Source organism: Onychostruthus taczanowskii, unplaced genomic scaffold (genome assembly GCF_017590055.1).
Source record: "Onychostruthus taczanowskii isolate IOZ18803 unplaced genomic scaffold, ASM1759005v1 scaffold60, whole genome shotgun sequence".
Classification (NCBI taxonomy): Eukaryota; Metazoa; Chordata; class Aves; order Passeriformes; family Passeridae; genus Onychostruthus; species Onychostruthus taczanowskii.
Window position 1 is genome coordinate 1301773 of NW_024503680.1, and position 13609 is coordinate 1315381.

General features: G+C 52.6%; 1 protein-coding gene across 2 annotated transcripts in view; it reads right to left on the reverse strand.

Annotated features, from left to right (window-relative positions):
- The window catches only part of ACSS2 (acyl-CoA synthetase short chain family member 2), a 31134-nt gene that overhangs the window by 4771 nt on the left and 12754 nt on the right, over window positions 1-13609 (reverse strand). The window contains exons 3-14 of one of the 2 annotated variants that reach the window (XM_041419260.1): window positions 9153-9244; window positions 8564-8667; window positions 8208-8280; window positions 7359-7434; window positions 6365-6479; window positions 4806-4844; window positions 2944-3081; window positions 2538-2708; window positions 1602-1735; window positions 1234-1366; window positions 748-804; window positions 414-494 (exon numbers count right to left, since the gene is read on the reverse strand). In XM_041419260.1, the coding sequence (XP_041275194.1) occupies window positions 414-494; window positions 748-804; window positions 1234-1366; window positions 1602-1735; window positions 2538-2708; window positions 2944-3081; window positions 4806-4844; window positions 6365-6479; window positions 7359-7434; window positions 8208-8280; window positions 8564-8667; window positions 9153-9244 (1213 nt within the window). The remainder of the gene's footprint in view (window positions 1-413; window positions 495-747; window positions 805-1233; window positions 1367-1601; window positions 1736-2537; window positions 2709-2943; window positions 3082-4805; window positions 4845-6364; window positions 6480-7358; window positions 7435-8207; window positions 8281-8563; window positions 8668-9152; window positions 9245-13609) is intronic. The other variant, XM_041419261.1, reaches the window with a different exon arrangement.

The window sequence follows — 13609 nt, forward strand, 5'->3', positions numbered from 1 at the left end:
TGCTGCCAGCGCTGATCCACTGGGAAGTCCCACCAGCTTTGGCCAGGGGGAAGGAGCTTGGCTGAGCAGTTGTTCCCATCCTCCTGCCTTGCCCACCTGTGCAAGTGCATTTAGTGATCAGCTGTAAAAGCTCCCATAAAGTTATGGCCTTGGAGGGAGTTCCCACCACCCAAGGGTGTGGACTTAGTGGAGGTAGAATCACAAATTTTTTAAGGTTGGAAATGTCCAACCATCACCCACTTTCACCATTAAACCATGTCCTCAAGTGCCACCTCCACACATTTTTGAACACTTCCAGGGATAGTGACTCTACCCTTTCCCTGGGCCAAAAGATGTGGGTATTCTACCAGGAATGTCCCAGTGCTCACAGGGCATGGACAAAGGGAGGGTGGGGAAGATCAGCCCTTCCTTACCAGGTAACCTTCTGCTTCTCCTTCCAGCTCTTCCCCCGACTCGCTCAGGATGGCAGGGACCACACCAAAAAAGGGGAATGTCTGCCATGAGAACCAGGAAGAAAGGAGAGATGGAGGTGAATCCCTGCATTAGACCCCCATTAACCAGAGGGAGTGGGAGGCAGGGCAAGGGCAGCTTTGGAGAGCTGTTGTACATGGGGCCTGGGATTTTGGGTGGTGGTCACCTCCCCATGTGCACCACTGTCCCCCCACCTCCTGGCAGGTTGCAACCACCCAGCCATGGCACAGACAGGGCCCTACTGAGGCTCCTGGGGAGGAGAACACAAGTACTCACAGCAGAGCCTGGCTTCATGGGGGTGGCAGCAGGAAGGGGTGTCAGCATGTGGCCTCCCTGCAGAGAGGCAAAAACCAGTGAGTTTGGGCCGTGCCAGCCCATCCCACAGCTGTGCCATCAGCTCTGGGAACAGCACATCCCAGTCAGGGCTACTCAGGGCAGGTGTGGAGATGGGCCCTGGGAAGGATATGGCAGTGGATGGGGAATCTGGGCACAGATTTGGAGCTGGGGGAGAGGAAGAGAGGAAGGAGACACTCTGCTCATTGTCCAGAGCAGAGTTAGGAAGAGACCCTTTGGAGAGGAAGGTTTCTTCTTTTGGAGTCTGAGTTCCAGGATAGGAAGAGAAGGAGCACACCAGAGTTTCCTGGGCAGGCCAAACAAGAAGACCCCCCCAGACCCCAAACCCCACTATGGGAAATCTGCAAAGAGGCCCTGCAGGGAGCACAAGGGACAGAGAGGTGCCAGGGACACCCAGCAAGGACTCACCGTCTCTGTCTGCCAGAAGGTGTCCACAATGGGACACCTCTCCTCTCCCACTACACGGTAGTACCACAGCCAGGCCTCGGGGTTGATGGGCTCACCCACAGTCCCCAGCACCTTCAGGGACTTCCTGCTGTGCCTGCAGAGAGGACAGGGCTGGCAGGAGCTCAGCAGGCTATGGAATTGTGAGCCTGCTGCACAGCAGAGCCGGTAGGAACCCCTGGACTACCCAAAATGGACCTTCCAGGTACAGGTCAGAGCTTTCTCAGCAGTCTTCCACAGGGGAAGAGAGGAGACCTGGGTTATTTTGGCATCTTCCACTCAACCCTGCTGTGCAAAGCCAACGTCCTCCTTCCACTGGGACTGGCACTCACTTTTTGACAGGCTCCTCGCCGTACTTCATCAGCAGCCGGATGGCCGTGGGTGCTGTGTAGAACTTGGTCACCTTGTACTTGTCAATGAGGCTCCACATTCTGCCAACATCTGGGTAGGTGGGGACGCCTTCAAACTGAGCAGGAGACAGAGCAGTGACACAGCTGCTCCTCACTGCTCCCCACCTGCAGCACCTGCCCAAGCAGGAGGAGCAAACAGCAGCTAGACCCCAGCACATCCTTATAGGGGTACCACACAGTGAAACCAGCCCGGGTCAAGGACCCCCTCACTGGGCAGATGTCATCCCCCCTCATCCTAGCAGATGTCCCCTGACACTCCCTTGCAGCACAGGCACTTGGGTGGCCACCACAGTGACACAGTCCCACCAGCCCAACTGACCCTGCCCACATGGCAAAAGACAAGAGGTCCAAACACTGTGACAGAATCACAACCAACCAACTCCCAAAAGGCCTCCCACAACATAACAGTGATTTTCCTGCTTGCATTTCCCTGGGGATTCCTGGGCACAGGTCTCTGTCTCCCTGATCTGTTACACTGCCAAGAGAGATACAGGCACAGGAGTTAAACATCAAGTTGTCAAATCAGCATCAGCAGGGAAAGCATCACTCCCTGACTGAGTTTTCGCATTAAGTCAGAGCAGCCCTGGCTCCACTGGTACACAAGGCTTGTACTTTTATTGGAAACAAACAGGGGAGCATTTGAAAAAAAATTGTAGTTTGAAAAACTACAAAAATTTTTGGAGTTTGAAAAAGCCACACACAAACTACTCCCCCAAGAAGTCACTGTACCCTCCCTGGAGAGCACCACCCTTCCTCACAGAGCCCTGCACACCATCACAGAGCAATGCAGGGATGCAGCTCAGCACCACCATCTCCCCTTTCCTGGAGTGCAAGCACCCCCTGGCACAGAGCACTCACCAACACACTGGTGGCCCCGTTGGCCAGGGGGCCGTAGGTCAGGTAGGAATGGCCCGTGATCCATCCGATGTCGGCCGTGCACCAGTACACATCCTCAGCTTGGTAATCAAACACGTATTTAAAGGAGGTGGCAGCAAAAATCATGTACCCACCCACGGTGTGCAGCACACCCTGCCAGGAGAAGGCACAGGAATGTCAGGGTGAGCTCCCACCATCAGCCTCACCCTGCCAGGCCCAGCTGAGCATTGCTGAGCTCCAACAGCAGCTGAGCTGAAAGCACAGCCCCTTTCTAAGACCTCTGTGGCTCCTCTTCCTGCTGGGGCCTCTCAACTCTCCCCTCACCAGTTCCCCCAGCTGAGGGGTCCCCAGGGCTCAGCCTGTGCCGTGCAGGGAGCTGGGAGCACACCTTGGGTTTTCCAGTGGAGCCGCTCGTGTAGAGGATGAAGAGCTCGTCCTCGGCGTCGCACCACTCGGGCTCACACTCTGTGCTGGCACCACGCATCAGCTCATGCCACCACGTGTCCATGGCTGGGTTCCAGGGGGTCTGAGGAAAGCACAAGATTGGGAACAGGCTTGCCCAAAAACAAGAGAGGGGGGATGAGGAGCACAGCCCAAACCTTGCCCCCCTCATGGGCCATTGAGGGGGATGTTCACAGCACAGCCTGCTGCAAACCATGCACCAGAGCTGCAGCTCCCACTCCCAAAGCTCCTTTTCACAGCCCACAGCCACAAGGAAAACCTTCAAACATGGTCTGGCTGCAAGACTGTGTCTAAAGCAGTGTCCAGACCACAGGTGATGGTGATGAGTCCCCGTGGGTGGCAGCAGCAGCCAGGAGAGGCTGGCAGCAGCTGCTCTGGGCTGTTCCCACAGCCAGGCTCCTCCTGCCCTCCCGAGCTGCAGTCCCACAGCCAAGCAGCAAGCACAGCCACCTGTCCCACAGCCACCTGTCCCACAGAACTTGTGGGGACCCTGATGGCAGCACGACCCAAGTTGAACAGCAGCACTGTGGGCTCACACTGCTTGGCCCTGCCGGCCCTCAAAAATATCTGTTCTCTGGGTTTTTAGGTAATAACTACCCAGGTAAGAAGTGACTGCACCAATGCAGAGCCCTCCAGCACTGGCTGACTGAAGATGCCAGAACTGTGACAGAGCTACCAAGCCTGTGGCTGATGGGCAGAGGTCACCCTGAGGGTTGTTCTGCCTGCCCACCTCTCCAGGGTGGTGGCACAGGTCAGGACAAGACAACTTCCCCTGACCTTTTCACCTTTCCTCAGAGAAGCCTGGAGGAAGCTGGGCAGGGAACATGCCCAGCCTCAGCTCAGACCTCCACTTCTCACATCTCTGTGAGTGCAGGACCCAACCCAGAGACCTGCACGTTTCCTCCTCACAAAGCCAAGCTCACCACAGCTCACTCAGCTGGGGTGCACAGAAAGAAGCCCCATGACTCTCTGCAGCCCTAAAGATGTTCATGAAACATCTGGAGGCACTGGGACCCCACAGCCCAGCACACAGCTCCTGCACATGTGGTGCAGGGGACACCAGCTGCTTGACAGCTTGGCACAACTCAGCCCACCTGGAAAGCTTTCATGGACCCTCAGGCTCCTGGTTTTACCTGGCAAAGCAGTTTCCACAATTCTGTTCTACCAGCAAGCTCCCAGCAAGGCACCAGGTAAACAAGCCCAAGGCTATCCAGAAGTTTTCTCTGGCATCCCTCCTTGAAGGATCCCTGATTTAGCACCCAGCCTCCAGTGCCCCAGGGAGGAGGTCAGACCCATGGCACTGTGTGTCTCTGCCTGCCTGCTCTGGGGGTCTAGAGGCCACAGCTCCTGGGATGAGGCAGAGTCCACATGCTGGGTCTGGAGATCCAGGTTTGCTGCCTGTGGCCAGGAAGCTGCAGGAGCCCCCTGCCAGCCTCCCCACAAAGGGAAATGCATTGTGAGAGCTGCTTCTGACAGGCAGAGAGCCAAACCCTGGCCTGGATGCTGACACTGCATCCCAGTGGCTCTGCAGTCCCCGGGCAGCTCCCTGTGCCCAGGGCTCACCCATGTGGGCCTGTTTCTGGAAGCACTGGTGGCACTGCATTCACCCCCAGGCCGTGGGCAGCTCTGCCAAGCTGGGTGGGGTCTGTCACTGACATGCAGCTGCTGGCACCACGGTTAGGAGGGCACGTGTGGCTGGGCAGCCAGAGCAGTTAAGGGAGGTGGAGAGCTGCACGGGAAGCAGAAGGGAGGTGCCAAAAAGAAGGCAGCAGTGCTGTGTGTAAATACCTTGGGATGGAGTCTCTGTGAGCTTTCAGTCTTTTTTTCCTGTTAAAAATCCACAAAGAGGGTGTGAAATCTGGGAAGGGGAGTACCCACACTGGGCTTTGCAGGCAGGGAGCTGGAAGCCCACAGGCCTGGATGCTGGACATCACCCTGGCAGGCTGGAAAATGCTCAGATCCAGGGCCAGGCCAGGCCAGGCAATGACCCCTGAGCAGAAGCCTGCCCATTTCCATCACCTTCCCAGGGTACCAGCTGCCCCCAGGGTAGGTCCCCAAGGCCACCCCCTGCACATGGCTGGCTGGGAACAGAGACACAGAGCCAGCACACAGCCCACAGACCATCCAATAACCTCACACAAGCCAATGGCACAGTAAAAATGCATCCACAAGGGAAAGAATCCTTAATAAAGTATGGAAACAAGTAGAGTAAAGAGAGCCAAAGGCTAAGAGACACCCTCCAGCCTCCCACCAGGACATTCTGCACAAAAATTTCACCTCACCTACTGCAACCAGCACAGGGACAGGCTACCCTGCAATCACCCTGCCAGGGAAACCTCACACAGAAAGGCTGGTCTGCTCCAGTTTTCCCATTCATTGCATCTACCCTGCCCTCACAAGAGAAAGGGCAGAGCAGGCCAAGGAACATGGCCAGGCTGTCAAACAAAGAGCAACACCCCAATAAAACTAACACGGCTGAAAGAGGGAAAATAACTCAAAGGTAGAGAATCTGCTGGACTTCTTGTTCCAGGGATGTGCACAGACCACTCCTCCTGAAAGCAGAGTCTAAAGCTCACATACTCCCCAAACACAACCCATTTCTGAGCCAGCAGCAGACTGGGGACAACTCAGGGCAAATTACCACCCAACACAGAGGGACAGAAGACAACGTGGCAAGACTTGGAGCTGTGGGGTAGCTGAAAGTAACCTCTAGAGCAGGTAAGGGCTGGGCACAGCAGGGCTGCTCAGCAGCCTCAGCAGGAAGCCACATCTCAATGACACCCTCTCCTCCTTCCACCCCTGTCTCACCACATGCCTCTGGCCCACATCCTTTGATCTCTAGTTGCAAAGGAAAACCCCAGCCTGAGAGCTGACAGAGTCCCTGTGGCAGCTGCCAGACCCTGCACTGCTCTCAGCAGAGGATTGCTGCCCTGAGCTCACACCATGAGCACAAATCTCCTGGGTGTCCTCTCCTGCTGCCACTGTCACAGCTACAGTGGAGCACAGCATCAGTCTCTGTACACAAGGGAGAGAGACAAAGGGTTAGGAAGGAAAAACCTTGTACTAAGCAGAGGAAAATGGCCATCTTGTCCCCAGTGGCTTTGGAAGATGTACGCAGGGGTCCTGTGGGCTGTCAGCTTGTGAGGGTGTTAAAGGAAGCAGCAGGGAGAGGATCTTGGTAAGGAAAAGGAACCATTTGTCAGACACTCACACGGCAACGTCAGCAAGGAGGGGTGAAAACAGCAACAGGAGTGTTCAGGAATCACTGCAGTGGTGTTGCACTGATCAATTTGCTGGTCTCTGGCCTGTGGTAATAAAACCCCCTTCTCATCCCACCAGGAACACACCTGCACTTCCTGGCACAGCCTTTTCAGAGGAGGAGACTTGCTGCAGGTCCCATCCACTGCCATCTCTTCCCTGCCCAGGTGCTTCACCACGATGCACTTTTTCAAAGAGGATCCCCTGTAAAAGGCAGGAGCTGTCACACTGGGCTGCTCAGGGGCTGAGCCAGCCCTTCCTGGGATTCACAGGCAGCACTGGAGGCAGGGAAGGGGCCTGGAGCTCCTTTTGTTGAGCTGGAGCATTTGCTGCCATGCAAACTCCAGGTACTTCCAAGGACACCAGCCACAGGAGCAGCTCAGAGAGCAGGAACAGTCTGTGCACAGCTTACTGGGGATTTACCAGGTGTGATTTCTGGGACAAACTGGGGGTTCCACAAGTCTCTCTCCCAGGACACTGCTGTGGAGATTCCTTACAAATCCCAAATTTGCCTGCCTATGACCAGGAACAAGCCCTCCTACCAGGAGATGTTAGTGGCTGCTCCAGCCCCTAGGCAGGACTGACTGTCTCAGAGGGAGGAAAAGCTTCCAAAGCCTGATTACACATCAAGGAAAGGTGTAGGTGTTTGCCCCCTTATGAGGGAAAAGACAGCCTACAGAACACTGACAGAATTATCTTATTTCCCTTCAGAGTATCAACACAGTCTCCACCAGTTAATTCCCAGCTTCAGGATCACTTCTGTCCTCCCAGGTACCTATTTTTACAGACATAAAGACTTATGTTTTCTTAAAGAGTTTGAATTTCTAATGTGCAGACTATCTGCCCTGAATTTCCATGTTTGATCTAACACACAAACCCACGTTCAGTCTCACACAAGCTACACAGATGCTGTGTCTGTAAGCTTGGCAAAGCCATTTCAGCAGGATTATTTCCCTTTCTGTAACATCTGATGGCTGTTTGTGTCAGACCTGCTGCAGAGTCTGCCCACCTATGACAACTCCCACTTGTGCAGGAGCAGATTCTGGCAGCAATGCCCTTTTCTAGAAGGGAATCCAAACTTACTTCTCTATACATTTCCGGGTGGCTTCATCTGCAATCTGCTTCAAGTTGACCAGTTTGTCCCCTCGATAAAAGCCATCTGCAAAACAGTGAGGGAAACATCAGAGGAGCTTCCCAGCCAAGGCAGCCTGGGACAGCTGGAGCAACACGCAGTTTCAGGAGGGCAGAACAGACTCATGCACTGGAGTGAGGGGAAGCAGACAAACAGCTGATGGGAAAGCTCTCCTAATGCACCCTTTTAGCCCAGAGAAACAGATGCCAAAAGACACGGTGAAATTCCTTCTCTGGGAGAGGTCCCAGTTTGACCTGGCAAATCTCTTGGGAATACTCTGTGGAAAATAATCCAATGCATCCAGAACACAGACTGCAGTTTAGTGTGTCCTTTTCATGCCATGGGAATTAATAAAAACATTATTTCTTGCACTTCTGGAAAAAACGGCTGGGGAGATGCAGTGGGCTTACATGCAACTACTGCCACACTCTTGATCCTTTGCTTTACAAGGCCAGGAGCTGCAGCAGAAATGTCCTTAAAACTGGGAAGGGTGGGAATTCTTACATTAGGCCTCCTTCATGACACATCTTGCAAACATCTGGCTGATTTTCAGGAGAAACATGGATGAGAAGTGTTTGGAAACATTCTATTAGCAGCTTTACAGAACAAACTGAGGGGCTGCTCAGAGGCTTCACCACATGTATGGAGTGGGAAGCAGCATTTGGGCACAGCTACAGCACTGCACCCACTTTGGGAGGCTCGGCTGAGGCACTGACCCTCTCTCTTCCACTTCCAGGCTTTTAAAATAAAGACCTTTCAGCCAGACAACAGGAAGAGAGTTGCTCAGATGTGTGTCTTACCTGCCGTGATGAGGAGAGAGCAACCGCAGTCAAGGATCCGCTCGCACAGGGAGTCTGCAGAGAAGCCTGCGAACTGCCAGAGAGCACACAGCAGAGTCAGCAAGGACACACAGAAACCCAGCCCCACACCCCCCAGCTGCTGTGCTGTTCACCCAAGGCAAATGATTCATCACCAGGCACTGATGGAGAGAGCTACAGGAGCTCATCGCACAGTTAATGCAGGCAAACAGCAGCATCTTAATTGAGCTTCCATCCATCTCATGGCCAGCACTCAGCTTTCCAGCTCCTCTCCCAAAACCAAGAGCTGCTCCCCTCAGAGCTCAGCACCAAGAGCAGCATAAAGAGCTTGTTCCTACCACAACAGAGTGCAGAGCTCCAATCCTGGCACAGGCAAGCATGGCTACGACCAGCTCCAGGATCATTGGCAGGTAGATGGAAACCCGGTCTCCTTTCTTCACCCCTGTGGAGGGAAAGTGAACATAGCATTTATCAAAATGAACAGGTTACATGCCAAAAGAACAGGATATAGAAATAAATCAATTCTTTTAGTTCCACATTTATATGCACACAATAAAGGTTCAGCTGCAACTAGGGCCGAAGCAGCCATGGGTTTTGCCTTTCAAGCACTATGGCTCTTGAGAGATGATGACTAACAATCCATGTTCTCATCTGCCTCCCTGAAGGAAGCAGGAAAGTAGCCAGAGCCCACTGCTTGTTGGAAAACCCCAGAGCATCATTAAGCACTGGTTTCTTCCTTGTACAGCTGATATGACCAGCACTGATCAGTTTTCACAGACAGAGCCAGGAATGAACCTGTACATTGCAGAACAAATTGGTGAGAATTACTCAACAGACTGGCAACCACACAAGCAGTGACCCCAATCTCCAAACCCTTGGCCAAATGCCTCCCCAGCATCCAGTGCTCCTGCTGCCCCAGCTGTGTACCTTGGCTGTGGAGGACATTGGCAAACTGGCAAACTTTGTGCAGCAGCTCACGGTAGGTGATCTTCGTGGAATCCCCAGGTTCATTCCCTTCCCTGGAAAAGCAAGATAATCTTTGTTACTGTGCAGCAGTACAAGGTAAGAGTGACACTGAAAACTGCTCTGGCCAACAAACATGTCCTCACCTGCCCTTCCAAGCACAGAGTAACCAAACTCCAGAAATCCAATTCTGGACTAAAGTTCTCTATTAGTAGGAAAATTAAGTCCAAAGTGGCCAGCCCTGTGTAGATCACTGCTGAAAGCAACCGAATGTGTGAAATAGAAATACTGGTACTTTCAGAGAGGCAAGAAGAGTCCAAAGCTCAACAACGAACCAAAGCTAAGAGTGCACAGGCTGAGGAGCACTCTGGGATTTATGGCATGGCTCCCTCTCTCCTGGGTGCTCATGCCTGCAGATAGCTCAGCATGAAAAATGGCCCAGCGTGCAGCAACAGCCAGCCCCCAAATACCTGACATCTGATGGGCTCTGATGGGATGCCAAGGCCTGTCTTGTTTTCCAAGGTCATATATAAATACACCCATGTATGTTTGTCCAGTGTCATGCCTGCTCTTCCTTATTCTCCCTGTGCTCCTCTGTGAACCAACTCCAAGCTCCTGCAGCCCAGACTCAGATGGGAAGAAGAGCCAAGGGACAGGAATGTCACATCCCCAGGGAAATGACTTGCTACTGAAGTAAAAACCAGCTAATTTTAATGTGACTCAGCACTTCAGCCATGCAAATCAGGTGGCACTCCCAAAGTATCAGGAGATTAATAAAGAATTTGACGTGCCTTCACAGAGGAGAAACAGCAGTCTCCTACACTCTGGAAGGACACAGACACTTTTCCAGGTCTCTCCAAGGCAGCCAGCACAGAAACTTCAGTGATCCATAAATGAATGGGGGATCACATCACTCTCAGCTGCCAGTGCTTCTGGAAAAGTGTCCCCTTAGTGTGTGCAGCCAAATGAAGAGCATCACTGGTGCTGGGGAGAGGCCAGGAAGCACCTCCATGCCACGTGCTCCCTCAGGATTGCAGCCAGGCTCTGCTTAGCTCTGAAACGGAAACTTCACCTCTTCAACACATCAAACAGAGCACTCCAAAACTAAGTATGGAATTCCAGCAAAAACCAACCACTTCTCCCAGCAACACAAACAGCAGGAAGGCTTCTGGGATGCAGAAATGCATAAAGCAACACCCTAATTTCCCAAGTAATGCTGTAAATCATGCCATTCAGTGCCAGCACAACAGTGACCACATGCTCCAATAGCAGACATGGCCCTGGTGGAGAAACCACAAGAGCTGGGAGAGCCTCACTGATACAAGCTCTGCTCCTGCCCCATGTAGAACAGGGGTTCCAAAATTGGTGGCTACACCTGGATTGTCATTTGTGGATCTGCTGCTTACACAGCTGCCTTATCCCTCTTGATACCCAGTTACACTCCTGGCTTCCACGGTGCTCTGCAGCAATTGGGACCATGGATACCTGCATTGACACACCACAGGGAATCTTCCCACCACTGGCTTGCTGGAAGGGTGATTCCCTGCTTGATATTTTATGCAGGTTTGGCCCCTTCTAAGAGCACAGGGGAGAGACACAAGAATACAAAGCTAAAGCAAAGCATGGGAATGTGAACCAGGGTCCAAGGCAGGTGGCTCAGCCTTGACATCCCAGCATTTTCCTCTCCTTTTCCCATCACAGCCAGAGCACCACTTTGAGCTGAATGACATGTGAAACTATTAGTCAAGGTCCCTTACAGCAGGACTCTCAGCTAGAAAAGGGAAACCAGGAAATCAGTTTCCTTTTTCATTCTGTTACTTGAGGTCAAAGATGCAAGAGCTGATTCCAGTGCTGGGCTGAAAGCTGTAACTGATTTGGCTCACAGGAACAGCATCTGCCTCTGCTGTGTCTGGCTGAACACTGAGTGCCTTCCCTCACCATCCAGGTTTTCCTTTGTGCACCTACATCAAGGCTGGTGCTGTGCAAACCTGCTTGTGTCCAGATGTACAGGATCATTGCGCATGCAGCTCTCCCCTCAGCCATGAACCTTGCTACGGAATAGCTCTTAAAAGGCAATTATAATGCTTCCAAATGCAAGCTGGAGCATCCCAGCCCACTAATCCCTCACCTGAAGGTCATTGGGGTCTGCTGGGCACCACAGGCAGCCCTATGCAAGCCAGCCCCCAGCTCAACAAACAGGCCAGGGAGGAAGGATGTCCCTTTGTCCCTGCTCTGGCCCAGCAAAGGATCTAACTACAGCCTTTACTAAGAGAGGAACACATTAGGAGGAAAGACTATCAAAGGCTGCCCAGGGCCCTGTGTGCTATTTGGGGACTGAGCAGCCAAGGGGAGAGGCAGCCAGGTCAAGCTGTGGGTTCTCAGGAGAGCAGCCCTGCACACGGTGCCCATGAGGGACACAGGGCTGCCCCGAGCCACCTGGCACGAGGCACCGCTCGACATTCCTGTTCTCCTGCACAAGAGAGGCACATCTCAAACACACCAGGCCCTCCTCCTTGGCAGGACTTTGGAGGGACATTCAGGCCAAGGAATGTACCCAGGCTCGTCCTGAAGGCTGGAACTAAGGCTTCTTGCATAAGGCACGGCAGAAAAAGCATGGAGCAGAGTCAAAGAGAAGTTAAAACTTTTACAAGGATTTTCAGGGGTTTTTCAAAGTCCTTTCCATCCATTTGCATGACTGCAAAACAGCTCTCCTACCACCAGCAGGGTAAACCTCAGGCTTCAGATTTTAAGAAGACCTTTTGTTCAACGGGAAACAAATCATGTCCTTGTTTCTACAGGACAAGATGCCTCCTTTCAATGCATCTCCAGCCAAGGCCTCGAGCAGTCTCCCAAGAGCACGCAATTGCTCTACATATCCATGCCTCTGAAAATAGTCTGGAGTGCCCACAGCTGTACTCAGAGGGCTACAGCAGCACTCAGGCTGCTCGGGCCTCTACTCTGGCACAAAAGCCCAGTGAATGATGGGTTTTAGACAGGGCATTTAAAGGAATGTCCACTTGCATTCTATTGAGGACTCTGCGTCAAAACCGAGCCTGTAAACTCACGGCATCCAACTTCTGCCAGCAGCAGCTCCCCAACAATGCCCTTCTGACATAAGCAAGGGCTGTCAGCCCCGAGTGTCTCACATGGGCTCCCCTGTCCAAATTCAACTGAAAAAGAAATAGAACTGCAAAAATAAACCTCACTCTTCTGAAAACAGCGCCACAGAACTCACCTCCGCAGTTCTAACCCCACCAAACCCAACACTCCTCAAATACATATATTTTTAAGATCTACTGGTGAAAATAGGTGGCAGCAGCGCTGCTGTGGTTGTTCATGTGCAATCTGTGCTCTAACAGCAAGGCTTCTTCTGAAAGGAAAATCCAATCCAAAGCTCCCCAAACATCCCAGATACATCATTAGATGAAATACATGGTGAAGCATAGTGAGTCTGACATTTTTTTCATCTTCAAACCAAGTCCTACATTTAGCAACTGTAATCCAAAATTTTACAGTATCATCTGGCTCATGGCAGGAATGCATTTGAGATTTTTAGCACTCAAGAAGCTTGTGTTTTACATATTGCATGTTGTGTGAATGCTCAGCTGGAGAAAGGCAAGTTTGGCCATATGGAATACATAAGGAAGAAATTCTTCCCTGTGAGGGTGCTGAGGCCCTGGCACAGGGTGTCCAGAGCAGCTGTGGCTGTCCCTGGATCCCTGGAAGTGTCCCAGGCCAGGATGGACACAGCTTGGAGGCAACCTGGGATAGTGGAAGGTGTTCCTGCCCATGGCAGGGAGTAGAACTAGATGACCTCTAAGGTCCCTTCCAGCCCAACCCATTCTGATTCTAAGATCTCCACTGAACCACCCTCTGATTCAGTAAATGCAAGTTCTTCAACTAAACACAGAGATGCACAACTGGAGGCCCTCTGAGGCAGGTCTTCTCTTAGAAAGTGTGATTTGTTAAAGAAGTCAGGTTTCCTGCAAAAAGGAGAGTTTTGTATCTGCCTGCAGCCAATCCTTGCCAAACATCCTAAGGGCATCGGGGACCACCACCACTGCAGTGTGCAGGATGGCAGCGCCCAACCCTGCTCAAAACAGATCCCTGTCAACATATGAAAGGCAGCCCAGGCTCTGCAGAGCTCTTACCCTCCTGCTCCCTTCTGCCAGCAGGTCAAACAAGGAGCTCCCCACTTCAGAGCAGATGCTGTGACACACACAAAGTCCCATGGCACAGACTCTGCCAGCATCCCAGCAAGGAACGACTGCATGGAGAAGTCACAGGGACAGGGCAGGAAGAAAACACCAGGTGGGAAAGCTGAACACTTGTCACCTCTGTGGCACTGCCACACTTACAGGGGGCTCACAGACTGCCTGCTCAGCTGGGAGTTCGACCTTGGAGGTGCAGAGCCAGAGCTG